The 16,431-nt window shown below is 42.1% G+C and overlaps 2 protein-coding genes across 3 annotated transcripts in view; both read left to right on the top strand.

Moving 5' to 3' along the window:
* The window catches only part of LOC146687183 (contactin-associated protein-like 4), a 157,875-nt gene that overhangs the window by 73,144 nt on the left and 68,300 nt on the right, over positions 1–16,431 (top strand). For both annotated transcript variants that reach the window (XM_085440006.1, XM_085440007.1), the window contains exon 6: positions 16,246–16,418. In XM_085440006.1, coding sequence (XP_085296132.1) covers positions 16,246–16,418 — 173 coding nt within the window. The remainder of the gene's footprint in view (positions 1–16,245; positions 16,419–16,431) is intronic.
* On the top strand, positions 8,698–12,735 carry LOC146687189 (uncharacterized). The gene is made up of 2 exons (XM_085440008.1): positions 8,698–8,717; positions 9,221–12,735. Exon 2 carries the CDS (start codon positions 9,727–9,729, stop codon positions 10,981–10,983), a length of 1,257 nt encoding a protein of 418 aa, XP_085296134.1. The 5' UTR covers positions 8,698–8,717; positions 9,221–9,726; the 3' UTR covers positions 10,984–12,735.

Raw genomic sequence — 16,431 nt, 5'->3', positions numbered from 1 at the left:
TTCTGTGTTGAGGTTTCCATTCTCCTCAACGTGCACAGCACAGTACTGAAGTGGCAAACTGTTGTCCTTTGTGTCTTCCCTGTTGAACTTTATCCACTGAGTTGATGTGAAGGCTTAAACTTCTTGGCTTTTGATTTCGACCCTGTTGTCATCCACGTATTTGTACCAGTGGCTACGTGCTGCCAAGGGCTTTACTGTCCATTTCCTCCATGTAAATGTTGGCCACAGTGGGTGACACCGGAGAGCCCATGGCACATCCATGTTTTTGTCTGTAGACACCCTTGTTGTATTTAAAATATGTGGTGGTAACGCAGAGGTCTAACAGTTTGCAGATGTTATCGGGGGTAAAGCTGATTCTCTTTTCTAAGGAACTGTCTTGCTGTAGTCGTTTTCTGACAGTCTCCACTGCCTCAGGTATGCAAGTGAAGAGTGAAACCACATCAAAGAACATTTTGGTTTAATCCGGATCCAGAGGAAGTTTCTGGAACTTGTTGGTAAAGTCAGTGGAGTTTTTGATGTAATGGGGTGTGTTCCCCACAAGGGGAGCTAGGATGGATTGTTGTTTTCGTGGCTGTGATTAGATCCACTGTGGGCAGCTGTTGTGGAGAAATGGCAAAATGGAGTCCTTTGGCTAGTGCCTTCTTTTCAGGTTCAATGAGGTTCCTGTCTGATAAGTTCTTCACTCACTTTTCATGACTGTCTTCAGTTCACTTCAAACAAAAACGTATAATTTTGAGTCGATGCCTAGACCAGACAGACAAGAAGAGGAAAACACCACAACCAAAGACTGCTGAAAGACCTTTACAAATCCTGGAGGAGATCACTTGAAGATCAAGTGTCAAGACCACTTTAAAAAAATGACAGAAAGCCTGGTTCCTAAGAAGGAAAATGTAAAGAAAGATGGCTCTTTCCACAGTACTGTATGATTGTTTTTCCCTGGTTTGTATGAGAGGGTATGACTGGACTATTATTTGATGTGTCTCCTCTGGCTGGCTGCCTCATAATCACACTTTTGGCTACAGCCTTTGACCATTTTTGTCCAGAGACACAAAACTTCTGTCTCAGCGATGTTTGCTGGGATCACTGAACTCTCTAAGCCCAAAACAGAACTATTCACAAAGTACTCACAGGCTCTCCCATTGCCTGTAAATAAAAATGATAAATGAGATCAGATAGTCCACTATATGCTTGAATTTGTTGGCAGCTACTTCAGCACATACATATAATGCAAGCTTGAACCTTTGCACCTTTGCTAGCTTTGGAAAGAAGACATTAAGCTCTTAGCCCCGACAGCAGAATTCAATAAATCCCACAGTATTTCACAATATCCAAATTATAGCAACACTCAAATGCTCAATATATATTAAATGACTCTTTTAAGATGAGAAATGATCCTGTATCTGTTGGTTTTCGTTTGATCAGCTTCTCTTAATGTGACCAAATGTGATTTTTGCATGTGTCATTTTTGTTAGTTTAGATTATTGTGCAAATTAAGTCTACAATAAAAAGTGAAAAGAAATAAAAGATAAAAAGATGATTAACCTCACTTCACATGATGCAGGAGGGAAAAAGCACTAGAAATACTTTCTGAGGAAGCAAAAATCTTCCTGCAAACTTCTCACTTGGTGACCTGAGCTGTGAATCATTAGCGAGTTTCTGTGACAGACATGGTGTTTTATGGCAGTCAGTTGCTGAAATAATTATACCAGCCAGTTTTCTGATAAGAGCAATCAGATTTTGAGGAGCTGTAATAGAATAGGAGACAAGATACAGTGACGCGATAGTGTCTTGCGGGCATGAGTAGAATGACAAAATGATTTAAACTTGTGTTCAGTACAGACTTATAATGATGAGACAGCAGACTCGGTCTGAGGAAGAACTGCTGCAGTCATTCACAGTTTAAACTAGGTTTCAAACTTTTTTCCCACTCTATTTCTCAACAACGTCTTGCTCGTGGGCACACACATTTCCATTTAAGTCAGATTTCAGTCATTAAAAAATGGATCTGATCTGCATCTTCTCTCAGTTTTGTCTAGTAAGGCCTTCGGGTGAATACGCTGAAGACAATTACTCAGGATATTCTGTCTTTTTCTCTGATGTTCATAAATAAAATCTTGCACAATTTATCAAATGACACATATTTTAAAAGTTTAAAATAGATTTTCTGACTGATTCTGGGATAAGATGTCGTTCAGCTACAGAACATCATCTGTGTTTATGTGTGTTACACGGAGTCTAATCGGATATACTTACCTTATGGTATATTATTGATTATTCCAGCACGTAGGAGTAAGTGTTTCTTGTAAGGTGCCTGGCTTTGTGTGTGCAAGGTTAAGTGATCTGTTACATTAATTGGTTCTATTTAAACAACCTGGTAAGTTCTGATCCACAGAGTTTTAATGCAGAGATATAACAGTGAGCAGACAAAAGAGTTTTGGAAGGTGGAAATATCAGAACTGACACTTGACCTTCACATTTAGTGTGAAGGTCATAAATCTACAGTGCATAATACAGTGTTTCCCAACCACTGAGGTGTGATCCGGTGTGCCGTGATCTGGTTCCATCTGATCAGTACTCTAAGCAATCGGCATGAGTAACCGGCAGAACAATTACATTCTCTTCCACTAGAGGGCAGTGCAACTGCCTTGCTCTAATTAAATGGTTGCCAACTACCAGTAAAACATAAGAAGGTGAAGAAGAAATTACATAATAGTCATGCTGTGAGATGACACAGTACATAATAGCAATACATAAATATTTGTAAAGAAAAAGTAGTCAATCTGACCTGGGTCCTGGAGAAACCTCCAACCCAGATGAAGGCCCTAACATGATGCTGTGTGATTTTTCTAATGTGAAATATGTGGCGTGGCTCCCAAAGGTTGGGAAACACTGGCATAATGAATAATGAATGGTATTAAATACAATTCAAATACTCATGTTTTCCATTAACCTGAAGAATGGCAAAATAAACTATAAATAATAATAAACATACAATCATTACGTTTGGTATCAGGTTTCAATCAATAGGATCAAAGACTTGTATGACTGGGTACTTAATAATTTAAAAAATAAAAACATACTGACTGGTAGTTGGCCAAGCTCTACATGTTCATCTTTGGACTGCTGTTTTTTGGCCTAGTCCCATTTTGACTACTTGTATCTGTGTATCTGAACTGTTTATCTATCCCAAGGTTGCAAGGAGGCTGAGTAACATTTAGTGAAAGGCAGGTGTCGAGGAGGGAAATTATTTTACTGCTATTGTTAAATAATTGTTATTGCATTAATAATATAATTTGCAGCATGGATATTGCATTCCAAGGTTTAGACAGTGTCTCTTTCAGAAAGACTGAGTTGCAGGCTGACAGGAAGTTGTATGCAGAAAGAAGCAGGAAGTTATTTTGAGCCGCAGGCTAAGACGAGGTTTTAACAATGTAACAGATAGCTTTATCATTTTATATTAAGGTTTTAGTAGAGGTTCTTGATTAAAACATTTATTTAGTAGAAGACATACACATAGTCTCAGTGAGCTTCTGGTCTGGTAAAAGGTCAGAAGTGTAAGAGGTGACACAAAGAGCATGTGAGGTCAACACACACACACACACACACACTTTAAATTAGATTTATTTAGAGGAGAGGTTAGTTATGTTTGGCTGTAACTGCAAAATTGTCTTGGTAAAAGAGGAACCGTTTCTTGGTGTCTCGGCAAGAAAGAGGAACAAGACAAGAACTGAAAGGTAGACAGGAAGGGCTAGCCATGAAAATAGAAGATGATTTTCTAGGTGAAAAGTCATGATGTTGATCTGATCTATGTATAAAATATATCTGTGACGTATGAAGGGGCGTCAGTAAATAAACCCTGATGCTATAAAATATCTGTTCATGCTTTGATTAAGTCGAAGACTACTTCCTGTCTGCGTACAGAGTTCTCTTCCCACGCGTGTATTCATTAAAATCATCGTTTGACTTTACCCGGCCGGATCGGTGTGGTTATTCTTCGGTCACCTCTTGTACCCTTCCTCAATACTGAATCTTAACATTTGGGGGCTTCGTCCGGTTATTGAGGAGGGAGAGTTGGAGGTGTGGACGGAGAAATCCGGGGTCTTGGGTGGTCTGACGGGCAGACGTGAATTCCAGTGGTCTAAGTGAGTGGGCATAAGCCGGCTTATCCAAAAGGTAAGGCACTACCTGTTGAATTATTTCCAAAGTGTGCCAAATTGGACATGATAAAATTTAAGTCTACTCACTGAAATTACTGGTGGATGTCTGTTTTGATTTTGATGAAAATTTCATGAGTTGAAACAGTTAGAGTTCTGCTAAGAAGAAATGAAAGCAGTAAAGTCTGCTAAAGCAGTTTGAGTCTGCCAGGAAAAAGTTTAAATATTGGGTTGAAGTCCCAAAGAAATTGAGTTAGAGTCTCAAGTAGTTTGGTAGGGAATTGGTTATTGTGTTGGTTAGAGTCCAAATTTGGTCATAAGAGTGGACCTGAGCGGTCATTTTGTGAGTTGGAGTCTCCATTTGACCACTAGGTTGCACCTACTTCAGTTATACACTTGTTTCGGGTGTTGATTGGTGTTTCAAAGTATTATAAATTATTCTAGAACGGCAGTTCGAGTCTGCTAGGAAGCGCAGTTCTCGGAGGTAACGCTCCCTCCCGGCCAAGGACGCTTGGCCCTGACCTATCGGCGAATAGGGTTAGTACGGTTGGCAACCGGGGAGAACTTGGGAACCTCCAAAATAGCTAGGAGTTACGAGTCTCCTTACCGTTTGCAACGGTATCTGCGCTTTTTTGGCCAGCAGAAGTGGTCTTCGGGCGTGTAACTTTAACCTAAAACTTCAAAAAGTTTGGGTTGGTAGACGCTTTTAAATTGAGTTAGGGATTTTAGAAATGAGGCCAGAAACAGTTAAAGTCTTGATACTGGTTAATTGATTGCAAAAAACGGTTATGTTAAATTTGTCGAAATTTGATAGGTGTTAAAAGGTTTAAAATCTGTGCAGTTGTAAATATAAGACGTCTCTGTATTAAAAAAGATCTCTGGGTCGAGTCAGCAATGCACTGACTGCCTGCTGTTATTCTTAGATGAAGAGTGTGTGTGCATGCAAATGAGGCAGCTGATGCAGAGCGCATGAGAGGACTATGCTTTCGGTTTTGTGTGTCATTCAGCTCTATAACTATTGTTTGCAAATGTGGATAAATGTCTGCAGTTAAAATGCTGGCTTAGTAAATAACAACATTGTAAACATATGAATGGTGACAGCGTTTAAAATAGAATATAAGAATTGTTTGTGTTTAAAACCAACGTTTAGGTAAAGAAGATTTAAGGTGGATTTGAAGGCATAAACAAAAAATAAAAGGGTTACAGTCTGCAAGGGTTGTTAATTCATGAGCTGACTGGATGCAGAGTAAGTGGAGTGGTCATCCTGAGAGGATTGAATGATGCTCTAACTCTGTGGTCAAGTCAGACATAGGCTTTAAGCAACCATGAGCCACTAATAAGCGTGACAAATTAATGAGTATGTGTAAATTGAACTTGTTAAATAGTTTTGATAGGAGTAACTCAATGAGCACGCAATAAAGTGGACTTTTTAGGGGCAGTTTATCACTGACACCATAAAAAGCAACTTAATTAGTAGTTCAATAACAAATTGTAAAGATAACCTTTGTTATTTGATAAGAGAGAGAAAATTCAGGTTACATATAGTGAATAAATAAGGAAATGTTAATCTCTGCGTCATTCCACACTGAAATTTCAATTGTAGGGGATCATTTGGAGGTGAATTGTGTAGGACACGGGGAGACAGAAGAATCTCCCCATGAGTTTTCAGTGTGCATAGAAATTGAGGAGGCTGAACTGGAAGCCTGCCTGGGTCGTTGTTTTTGTTTATTTGAGGGTCTGCTGGAAGTTTGTGAAAACGACCACCTTGATATGTGGGAGCCTTCTCGGGCAGCGATTTTTTTGTTAAACCTGTGGCAGGCTGTGCAACATGGAGAAAGTTTTGACATAATGTCATAAAGGTGATTTCTTGGTTTTAGATTTATTAGTACGGGATGCTTGAGGGTGTGTTGCTGTAAAGTATATAAGGGACGCGCAGCGCCGTTAATGGGTTTAAAATAAATGAAAAAACACTAATCCGAGGAACTATTGGAGAGGTAAGTATACGGAGATGAGCGCGTTGCGCATAAGGGTTGCTGGTGTCATATATTAACACTTTGAGGGCGAATAATTTTGATTGAGTGTCAACGCTTGAGAACGCGAGGACAGCGTCTAAAGGGCTGGGTTAAACTTTGTGTATCACCGAGCAGGGGAAGAGGAGCCAGTGGTTGCGAGAACAGCGAGACGAAGACTGAAACTGAAAGTTAAGCGTGTCTGGGTGACCTAGACCAAGAAGGTGGAGTCGACCAACGCCATTGGAAGAGGTAAGTCTGTGTTTCAGAGAATGGCTGACAGCTCGGGTGCGACACCTAGTAGGAAAAGGGGATGCAAACCTCTGAAGGATCAGCTCGAACAGCTTAAGAAAGCTGTTCGCTTGGCTTCCCCTGGAGTATCAAAATCAGCAGAGAAAGAGTGCCAAGCGATGGAGGTTGAGGTAAGTAAACCTATTATATCCCAACAGAAAGGGCTGGGTGATAAAATACCTCTGAGCTTGGTGTTAAAAACTGAAGGAGAAGTGTATGGACAAATGCATGAGGCCCTACGTGCGTCCATAGAGGCATTAACGGCATTGGAGGTTATAAAGCAGAGAGTAATGCAGGGAGGGCCAGAAGAGGAGAATGAAGACCGTGCGACGTCATCAGAAGAAGACGATGAGGAGGACGAAGATGGAGGAGCTGAACCCCAACCAAGTACAAGCCTAATTTTGAGGAAAAGAAGTGTGAAGAGAGACCAAGCACAGAGACAGCCCATATTTAAGAGCTCAAAGGGGAAAGGAAAGTTGAGGAAGAGTAGAAGAGTGAGTTTTGAACAAGGAGCTCCTGACCCTGGTTTAAGTCTGCCTCTAATAGCAGGTCCAAAGAACGAACCAGTTTATCGCGCCTATAAGGTGAGAGATTTGGAAGCATTGGTTAAACAACTTCCACCAATAACCAAGGGAGAACATTGGGAAGGAGAAGAATTAGCGCTGGGCGACTTTCGCACTTTGGCCGGACGTTGTATGCTGGGTGGTGGGTTAGCAGATGTAGAGCAGATAGCTCAAACAACCAGATATGCAAATGACCTGAAATATCATGAGGTGCAGAGTGACTTAGCAGATGCAGTTCGGGAGAAGGACCCAACTCCTAACTTTGGAGCCATTCCAAAAATTATTTGGGATCCCAAAAAGAAACCCAGAGAGTGTTTAGCTAAAGCAAAGGAACAATGGTTGTTAGAAACAGGAATACATCCGGGGAAGGAGGGTGAAAGTAGAGCGTGGTTTCGTTCGGCAGTGCTGGCAGGGCTGCCCAACCAGGTTGCAGTTGACTTGGAAAAGAACCCAGATTTTGCCGTTGCAGACTCGGTGCAGTGGGAGAGACATGTGACCCACAGACTTCAGCAGGAACAGGATTTGACGAACAAACAAAAGAAAGAGTTAGATGAAGCACAGGCGCAGCTGCTTAGGCTGCAGCTGGGTGAGGCTCGCGAAAAATATAATGCGAAGAAAAAAGAACCGAAAGAACTAAATAAGACTATAATGGTGGCAAGGCCTCAGCCCGATCCTGTGCCTGACTGGCCAGATCAGGATCCGGGTCTCTACCCTGATGATCGTTGGCCCGCCAATGCACCAAGGCAGCGTCAACCCGTAGGGAATTGGGGGACCGGTGGACCGCAGAGAGGGCGTGGTGGATCCGTGTGGGGAGGACAAAGGGCTCGGAATCCAGGGAATCCTGACAATGTGTCTTGGACTGCCTGTTACAGCTGTGGAGCAGAAGGACACTGGTCCCGAGAATGCCCTGAATTGCAGCGAAATTATCAGAGGCGAGGCTATCAACCCCAGGCACAAGGAGGCCCAAGACAAAGAGTTGCTTACAGGGGAGCACATCAGGCTCCAAACCCGAATGCAGCACCAGCCCCCCAGTACCCAGTAGCCGACTGGGGCTGGGAGGGGGAGCAATACTGATGGAGCCCGGAGAAACTGAACAGCGTGGGGACGGCAGAACCTATGCTGTCAATGATGATGATCCAGCATTGACACAGCTGGGAAAACAGACTTTGAAGCACCAATATGTGGTGTCCTGACAGGTGCCTGGAAAATCTCATGGGCAGGGACCTGCTTGTGAAACTGGGATCACCTTCAAAGACTCAATATCTAGTCCAGAACTCTGAACAACCCACTGCCGAAATCTACTGGGGGAGGCTAGTGGAAGAAGGCATTTTGAGACATTATCAGCTATGGAAACCCTGGATAATGAGCCTGGCCGTCTATTCCCCTCCGCGAGATCCTTTCCACGTTACACTCTTTTATGATAGGGAAGATAACGATATCTATCGGGAACAGTTCCAGTCTGATCTTGAGGGACAGACGTGGAATGTGCAAACACATAACATTTATGTTGGACCAGAAGGTGTGGCCGCGGCTGTGAAATTTACTGATGAACAACTGCCTTGGTACAATGTGGGAGAGGATTCAGCCCCTCACATTACATTGGCGGTCCACGAGGGTCATGGGCCAAGAGATCTGGGACCAATGGTCAAGCGGGCGCTGGACAACGCAGGCTGGCAAGGCACCCAAATTCCAAACGTCTGGTATGCACCAAAATGTAAAATATATCGCATAACTTGTTTGTCCAACGATGCAGTGATCTTAGAACATAAAGAAATCTCCAGAATACATGGCAGGGAAAGAATGGATCATCCTGATGCAGTAGCTGAGCTCTCAAAATTGCCTGGTACTTTGTGGTCCGCAGGGCCCACAGATGTGGGTCTAGCTAATTGTTCGCCTGTCCTGTTCCGGCTGAAGTATGACATACCATTTAACAGACCATAATAGAAGCACAAAACTGAAGACCAAAAGTGGTTCACATGTATTGACCTAGCGAATGCATTCTTTTGTCTCCCACTGCACGAGTCACTCAGAGACATTTTCTCATTCACATACAGAGGCCGCAAATTTAGGTACACACGCCTACCACAAGGCTTTGCACTCTCACCAGGAATTTTTAATCAGGTGTTGAAAGAGGCATTGTCCCCATGTCAACTGCCAGGGGGCTGTAAATTAATACAGTATGTTGATGATCTTCTTATTGCAGCCCCGTCAGCAGCGGCCTGTACGGCAGCATCGCTCGTGGTGTTGAACAGATTGGCGGAGTGTGGCTTCAAAGTGAGCAAAGAAAAACTGCAGTTGGTCCGGCCAGAGGTAACATTCCTGGGCCGGGTGATCGTACACAGATCAGTGGGGTTAATGAACACACACAGAGACCAAATTCTGACACATCCAAAACCAAGAACTGTGAAGGAGTTGCTTTCCTTTCTTGGCTTGACAGGTTACAGCAGGCAGTTCATTCCGAACTATGCGGGTAAAACGGCCCCTTTAAGGGACTTGATCAAGAAAGTTGGTGTTCGAAATCTGAAGGCTGAATTGCCTTGGACGCCGGACACAGAGACAGCGTCCATTTCACTAAAATAGGATTTGTCAAGAGCCACAGATCTGGCCACACCTAACTATGATGAGGCATTTTATCTTGATGTTTCAGAAACAAAGGGAGTTGTGAATGGTGTGTTGTTTCAGAAAAAAGGGGGAGGTAGGGATGTACTTATGTATGTCAGCATAAGATTAAATTCAACAGAAGTAAGGCATCCCACATGCACACAACACGCAGCAGGAGTAGCAAAGATAATTCAGAAAACAGCACATATAGTGAGGGAACACCCACTGAAAGTGCTTACTACACACAGTGTAGTGGCCTATGTGAACTCACAGGCATTCACAATGACTCCACTGACGCAACAAAGGTTCAGCAAAATTTTAGAGGCGCCAAATCTGATATTCACACATGAAGGAATAAATATGGCAGACCTAATGGGGTCAGGAGAACCACATGACTGTATTAAGAAAGCCCAGGTTGAAGGAAAAATCGAGGGACAACAGTCGGCCCAGAGAGCTGAAGTGATAGCCCTAACTCGAGCCCTGAGGTTGGCTAAAAACATGAGAGTGAACATCTACACTGACTCAGCATATGCGTTTGGAGCAGCTCATGTGGAACTGGCTCAGTGGAAGAGAGCCGGGTTCAGAACGGCCACTAATGCACCCATCTGTCACAAAAAGGCCCTGGAGGACCCAGACGAGGTAAGTATTATAAAATGCAAAGGCCACTCACAAGCAGACAGTATGGTGGCAAGAGGAAATCAGAAAGCTGACGAAGCCGCAAAGGAAGCAGCGGGCTACAAAGGACAGAGACAACTGGTGCAGGTAACCCCAGAAGAGGAGGGTAGCACTAGCAGCATGGGAGAAGTTAGACAGGCTCAGGAGGAGACATCCCCAGAGGAAAAGGGGGTGTGGGAAAACAAAGGAGCCTGGCAAGATGGCGGTTTGTGGAGGGGGCCAGATGGGCGTCCCGCTTTAACGGCCAAAATGGCGGAACAAAAGGTGAATGAGGCTCACGGGCTTGGTCACGTGGGAGTGAAACAGATGGAGAGAAATTTGTGCCGATGGTGGCATCCTGATTTGAGAAGGATGATACTGGAAAAGGCCAGAACGTGCCTAATTTGTGGGGCACACAACCCAAAGCCAGCAGTAAAACCTGAAGCTGGTAAGGTTCTCATGCCAGGAAGGCCAGGAGAAGAGGTCGTGATTGATTATACCGACATGATTGATACAGGCCCAGGTGGGGTGAGGTATTTGTTGGTGTGTGTGGATGTTTTGACTGGATGGCCCGAAGCATGGGCGACCAAATGTGAAGACGCGAAAAGCGTGATTAAGTGCTTAATCATTACATTCCAAGGCATGGGTTTCCCAAGAGAATTAGATCAGACAATGGTACTCACTTCAAGAATAAAGATTTGCAAGAGGTAGAGAGGATGAACCTAAATTTGAAAAACAAGTTGGCTAAAATTTGTGCAGACAGGGCTAAATTGGGTCGCAGCCCTGCCCATTGCTTTGATGACCATAAGATGTTTATGATGATGTTAACTTTGTATTTCAGGTGCAGTTATAACTATTTTATACATATTGCATTTTGTGCTTTAAAAGGAGTTGTGGCTCAAATTTGTCTCTGGAGGGTCATGAGCCTTTGGCTAGCGCTATGATTAGCCAATCTACTGTGAGGATAATATGAGTTCATGAAGGATTGCACACGCTTACAGACACAGAGTTAAGAAACACACATGACAGTATTGATTCCAGGCAAAAGGCCCTAAATTCATTTAGCTTTTAACTGAACTTAAAGAAGGACCAAAGAGGAAGGAAAGCATATATTTTGGTTAAGTCTGATACATTAGAATTAGAAGGTATTGTTACATTAAGGGAGCAAAATGAAATAAAAAGGTTATACCAAAACAGGTGATAACATAGGAAATGTGAGGTTTTAAAATGAAGTTAGTGTTAACACATAGGAGTTGTTTCAAGGCAGCATTTAGCTATGATGAAATGTATACAGGAGTAATTGCTTATATGCTTAAACTTAATTGATTAAAGTGGTTGTTTTCTTTTGGAGTAGATTAACTTGCAGCAGCGACAACTTGTGCACAGGAGGTTGATGATCAGATAAGGGAAAGTAGAGCGAGCAACTGGACGTGAAACCAGCGCTTAAAAGAATTTTAAAGTGATGAGTAACGTTGAAGAGTATACATAAATACAAGTCAATAAGTTAAGAAGATAATTAGGATCAGGCTTTTGATTAAAGAGTCCCAGATAGGATAAGTTAGGGAGATGCAGGAAAGGTGTTTTGCTTCCTTTGCAGAAGATCTCGGCGACCACAGGAGGGGCGAGGATCCTGGAGATCTCGAGGTTCGAGACCACCAGAGAAGGGTCTGCGTGAGGACACAATGTATTGTGACCTCTGGTTTTCCAGAGGTCAAAAGGGGGAGTGTCGAGGAGGGAAATTATTTTACTGCTATTGTTAAATAATTGTTATTGCATTAATAATATAATTTGCAGCATGGATATTGCATTCCAAGGTTTAGACAGTGTCTCTTTCAGAAAGACTGAGTTGCAGGCTGACAGGAAGTTGTATGCAGAAAGAAGCAGGAAGTTATTTTGAGCCGCAGGCTAAGACGAGGTTTTAACAATGTAACAGATAGCTTTATCATTTTATATTAAGGTTTTAGTAGAGGTTCTTGATTAAAACATTTATTTAGTAGAAGACATACACATAGTCTCAGTGAGCTTCTGGTCTGGTAAAAGGTCAGAAGTGTAAGAGGTGACACAAAGAGCATGTGAGGTCAACACACACACACACACACACACTTTAAATTAGATTTATTTAGAGGAGAGGTTAGTTATGTTTGGCTGTAACTGCAAAATTGTCTTGGTAAAAGAGGAACCGTTTCTTGGTGTCTCGGCAAGAAAGAGGAACAAGACAAGAACTGAAAGGTAGACAGGAAGGGCTAGCCATGAAAATAGAAGATGATTTTCTAGGTGAAAAGTCATGATGTTGATCTGATCTATGTATAAAATATATCTGTGACGTATGAAGGGGCGTCAGTAAATAAACCCTGATGCTATAAAATATCTGTTCATGCTTTGATTAAGTCGAAGACTACTTCCTGTCTGCGTACAGAGTTCTCTTCCCACGCGTGTATTCATTAAAATCATCGTTTGACTTTACCCGGCCGGATCGGTGTGGTTATTCTTCGGTCACCTCTTGTACCCTTCCTCAATACTGAATCTTAACACAGGTTACACCATGGAAAGCCTGGACAAGATTCTAATTCAGCCCCAACCGATCAGGACTTTTGAATATGAATATGTGAGGCAGCAGTCCACTGCACCACTGTGCTACAATATGAATGCAGAATTCAAACCTGTTGAGAGCAAATATCAGCTTATATGTCAAACTGACTCAGAAGTCACCTTAATAAGTATCATCACTGGTAATGAGAGCCGGGGCTTTGGCTACAACCCTGTCAGCAACCAGAAATTGTCAGAGGAGAAGTGCACAGTGTCTAAGCCCAAAGCCACACATCAGTTGGGGGAGATAACCTGGAGCATGTTTGTCATTTTTTGTGACATTCACAAGATTGTACACATTGAAATTGTCCCCCAGTGTCATACTGTCAACATAAGGTTCTACAGTAAGGCATTTGACAACATTCAGCACAACTGACCTCCATGATAGCACATGCCATCGTGGCTCTGACTTCATCTTTTTACCTAACTAAATGAGTAGGCTGGAGTTTTCATCCACTGCAGGGTCCAGCAAAGATGCACAAGTTCAAGTAGTCAAGGTTCAGCTGTGTGGTAGGCAGGGAGTGGACCCAAATGCAGCTTATTGCTCGACTTTTTACAGAAATGCAAAGAAACACATTTCTGGGATAAATAATCCCAAAGGTTGGGAAGATATGAGACAGGACAAAGGGACAAATGATAATGAGGCTAAGGAAAAAACAGGTGGGAAATATGGCAGGTGTAACTCAGGGATAATGAGACAAGCGAAGTAAAGCTGAACATAGAACACACAAGACAAATGTTACCCAAATAAAACAAGAAATAACTTAACAGGGAAACATAACAGACAGAGACTTGACAAAACGTGGGGAGGCACTTAAAGACTAAACTAAGAGCACAAACAAAAATGCCTGTAATGGAGGATACATTTTAAAAAATACACAAAAGCGACAACTGAACAGTAAGCAGCTACAAGCTTAAACAACGACAAACGCAACTCAAAAACATAAAATGCTGGGTCAAAGACTCAGGACCACAACACAACTGGTTATAGTGGGACTTCCAGAGTGACCTAAAAGATATCAGGCACAGTGACAGTAGTGAAGAGGTGCACATGAAGATGACCTTGAAGGGAAGGTTGTAAATATTTACAAGTTTTCCTTTTCATTGTCATGTTTGTTGGAACCTCTTGATTGCAGCTCTTCTACGGCTCAGCATAATTATATCATTTATATCTAACATACTGAGTTAAACTGACTGCATTGCTGATTAAATAAATAGCTGTTAATTAAACTACTTGTTTAATTAACAGCTATGTCTAACAGAGGACTGTGATGACAAAAAAGCTGAGACAGTCTCAAATTTTGTAACACTAGGTCCTCAAAACTGGAAAAGTTTCCTCCCTCAGAGGCAATGATTTCACAGCCAAAAACGATTGGAGAATACGAAAGACAGAAAACACACGAGGAAAGATTGATGAAGAGATGGAAAGAGATGGCTCTATTTATTAATATTAGTAAAGCAATTCTCTGTTTTGGCCTCTGATCTCTGATATTGATTCCTGCTTTCTCTTTCCCATCATTCATGCAGTAATCAAATCATCCATCTAATGAAACATCCATCCAGTAAGGCCCTCTTCTCTACCTCCTACAACACAGTAATTTTTCCATTAATCAAAGCCCATAAAGAGATTCTCATCTTTCCTCTCGTATTGATTGCAGTGTCTCTTTCTGTTCATCCAGACTCTAATCAAATAAGTCATCACAATAACTGTGTTGACAGGAGAGACTTCCTCTGTATCATTAGTTTAATTTTCTCTGATAAAATAATAAAATTGTTTGTCTTCACTCCACCTGATGTAAGAATATGAAAACGTGACGAACTCAAGTTAAAAAACAAAAGAAAGCTCAAAGCTCAGTAAGGTGTTAACATCAGAAGTTTTAAGCTTTGTATTAAACTTGCAACAAACAGAAGAAAGGGCGTAAATGTAGAGCACCAGGAAGTAGCGTAAGTTTAGAAATCCAAATCCTTTAATCCAGGTAGGAGTTACATTTAAAGGCAGCCAGAGGAAGAAAACACTTCCAACAAGGGGTTAAGCCCACACCATAAATTAGGACATTGGTAAGAACATTAGGAAAAACACAAGGAGATACTGGGAACTGCTGGAATACTTGTTTTATTACAAACTCACAAATCTGGCTAGTTGTATTTAGGCGAGACAGATTCAGCAGAGGTAAAGCTGAAGAGGACCAGACAAACAATTACAAGGACAATAAACTGACTGAAGGGAAAGGTGAGCGTAGGCACCTTAAGATGAGTTGATCCAAACAACTCGTGCATGATCTCTACCTGTAAGCATGAACAGTTCAGGGTTTTCCTTTGATTTCTCACTAGGTTGTATATATTCTCGCAGACCGAAGTGAAATATCAAAGATATTTGTCCATCAGCTTCCAAGTGGTCTGTTTCTTTCTCTGAAGTTGAAATTGCTTTTCCCTTAAGAATATCTAATACATTTTTAATGACTGACAGTATTCTGCTCTCTCCAGTTCCCCCTGTAAGCAGAAACACAGTTTCTTTCACATCCCTAGGGGGGGAATAGAGATGGATCCACTTATTAGGACCGGCTGGTGCTCATCTATCTTTAATGGTGTCTTGCCATGTGTCTTCTCCAGTTTTTCCCCCCCAGATTAGGCATTAGGACATATTTGGCTTTGTTTTTCAGTGTTAGCGTGCAGTTATATCTAGTTGTTGCTAATGAGATGACCAAGGGTGACCTCTCAGTGATCCTCGCTGTGGGATTCAGAGAAAAATGAAATATTTAGATGCAGTATAAAGTCTGATTGTTGTTGTTCCCCAGAATAGTGGGTCAGATATCGACAACCATGCAAGCTAACAGGTCATATAACAAAAGTCGCTGTCAAATCAGGTAAAAATAGAAAAAGTGCTAAAAGCCACCAGAAAACTGAATAATCCTAATGACATAAGTGAAATCATTTGATGAGCGCTTCACTTCTTTTCCATTTTATAGTGACCAATTTGATGTACAGTGTTTCTTTTTTTCTTGTTTCTTACAAATAAAACAGTTTTGGTGTGTGGATTAAAAAACAAAGTCGGTCTTTGTAATTTCAGTTTCACTCTGAGTAGTTTTCAATAACGATCTATTTGTCTCTGCCTGCTTTATCCTCCACCACCTCTTATTCTTTCCGTGCCATCCATCAGTCTTCTTTGTTTTTCTTCCATGACCAACCCCACCTCTCTTCTACCTCTAGCTGATTTTTACCTTCTTCACCTTCTGTATCCACTTCTCCCTTTGCCCCATTCCTTCTCCTTTTTATCCTAAATGTATTTTTCCAACACTTTCTTCTTTTGTCTTTCCTTTTGCATTCTTCACCATTTCTCTTGTTATTCTTTATTCACCCATCTTTTCTGTCTCCCGCTTTCTCTTTCAGGTAAGACTTCCCCTGAACCACTGCATCTCACCTCCCTTGGCAGCCTGTTGGATGATCAGCATTGGCACCATGTAGTACTGGAGCAAAAAAGTGCTCACCTCAACCTGACTGTGGACAAAAACACGGAGAGAGTGCAGCTCCCGGCAGAGTTCAGTCGCTGGGCCATCGAACAGGTGTGCTAAAACA

Source organism: Copadichromis virginalis, linkage group LG18 (genome assembly GCF_057382275.1).
Source record: "Copadichromis virginalis isolate Kocher_CV1m ecotype Utaka linkage group LG18, C_Virginalis_male_GT1.1, whole genome shotgun sequence".
Lineage (NCBI taxonomy): Eukaryota > Metazoa > Chordata > Actinopteri > Cichliformes > Cichlidae > Copadichromis > Copadichromis virginalis.
Note: the sequence above shows the minus strand (reverse complement) of the source record. Positions and strands in the feature narration are given on the sequence as shown.

Coding starts and splice junctions, on each gene's coding strand:
- LOC146687189 (XM_085440008.1), top strand. CDS start 9,727: ATGTATGTCAGCATAAGATTAAATTCAACAGAAGTAAGGCATCCCACA.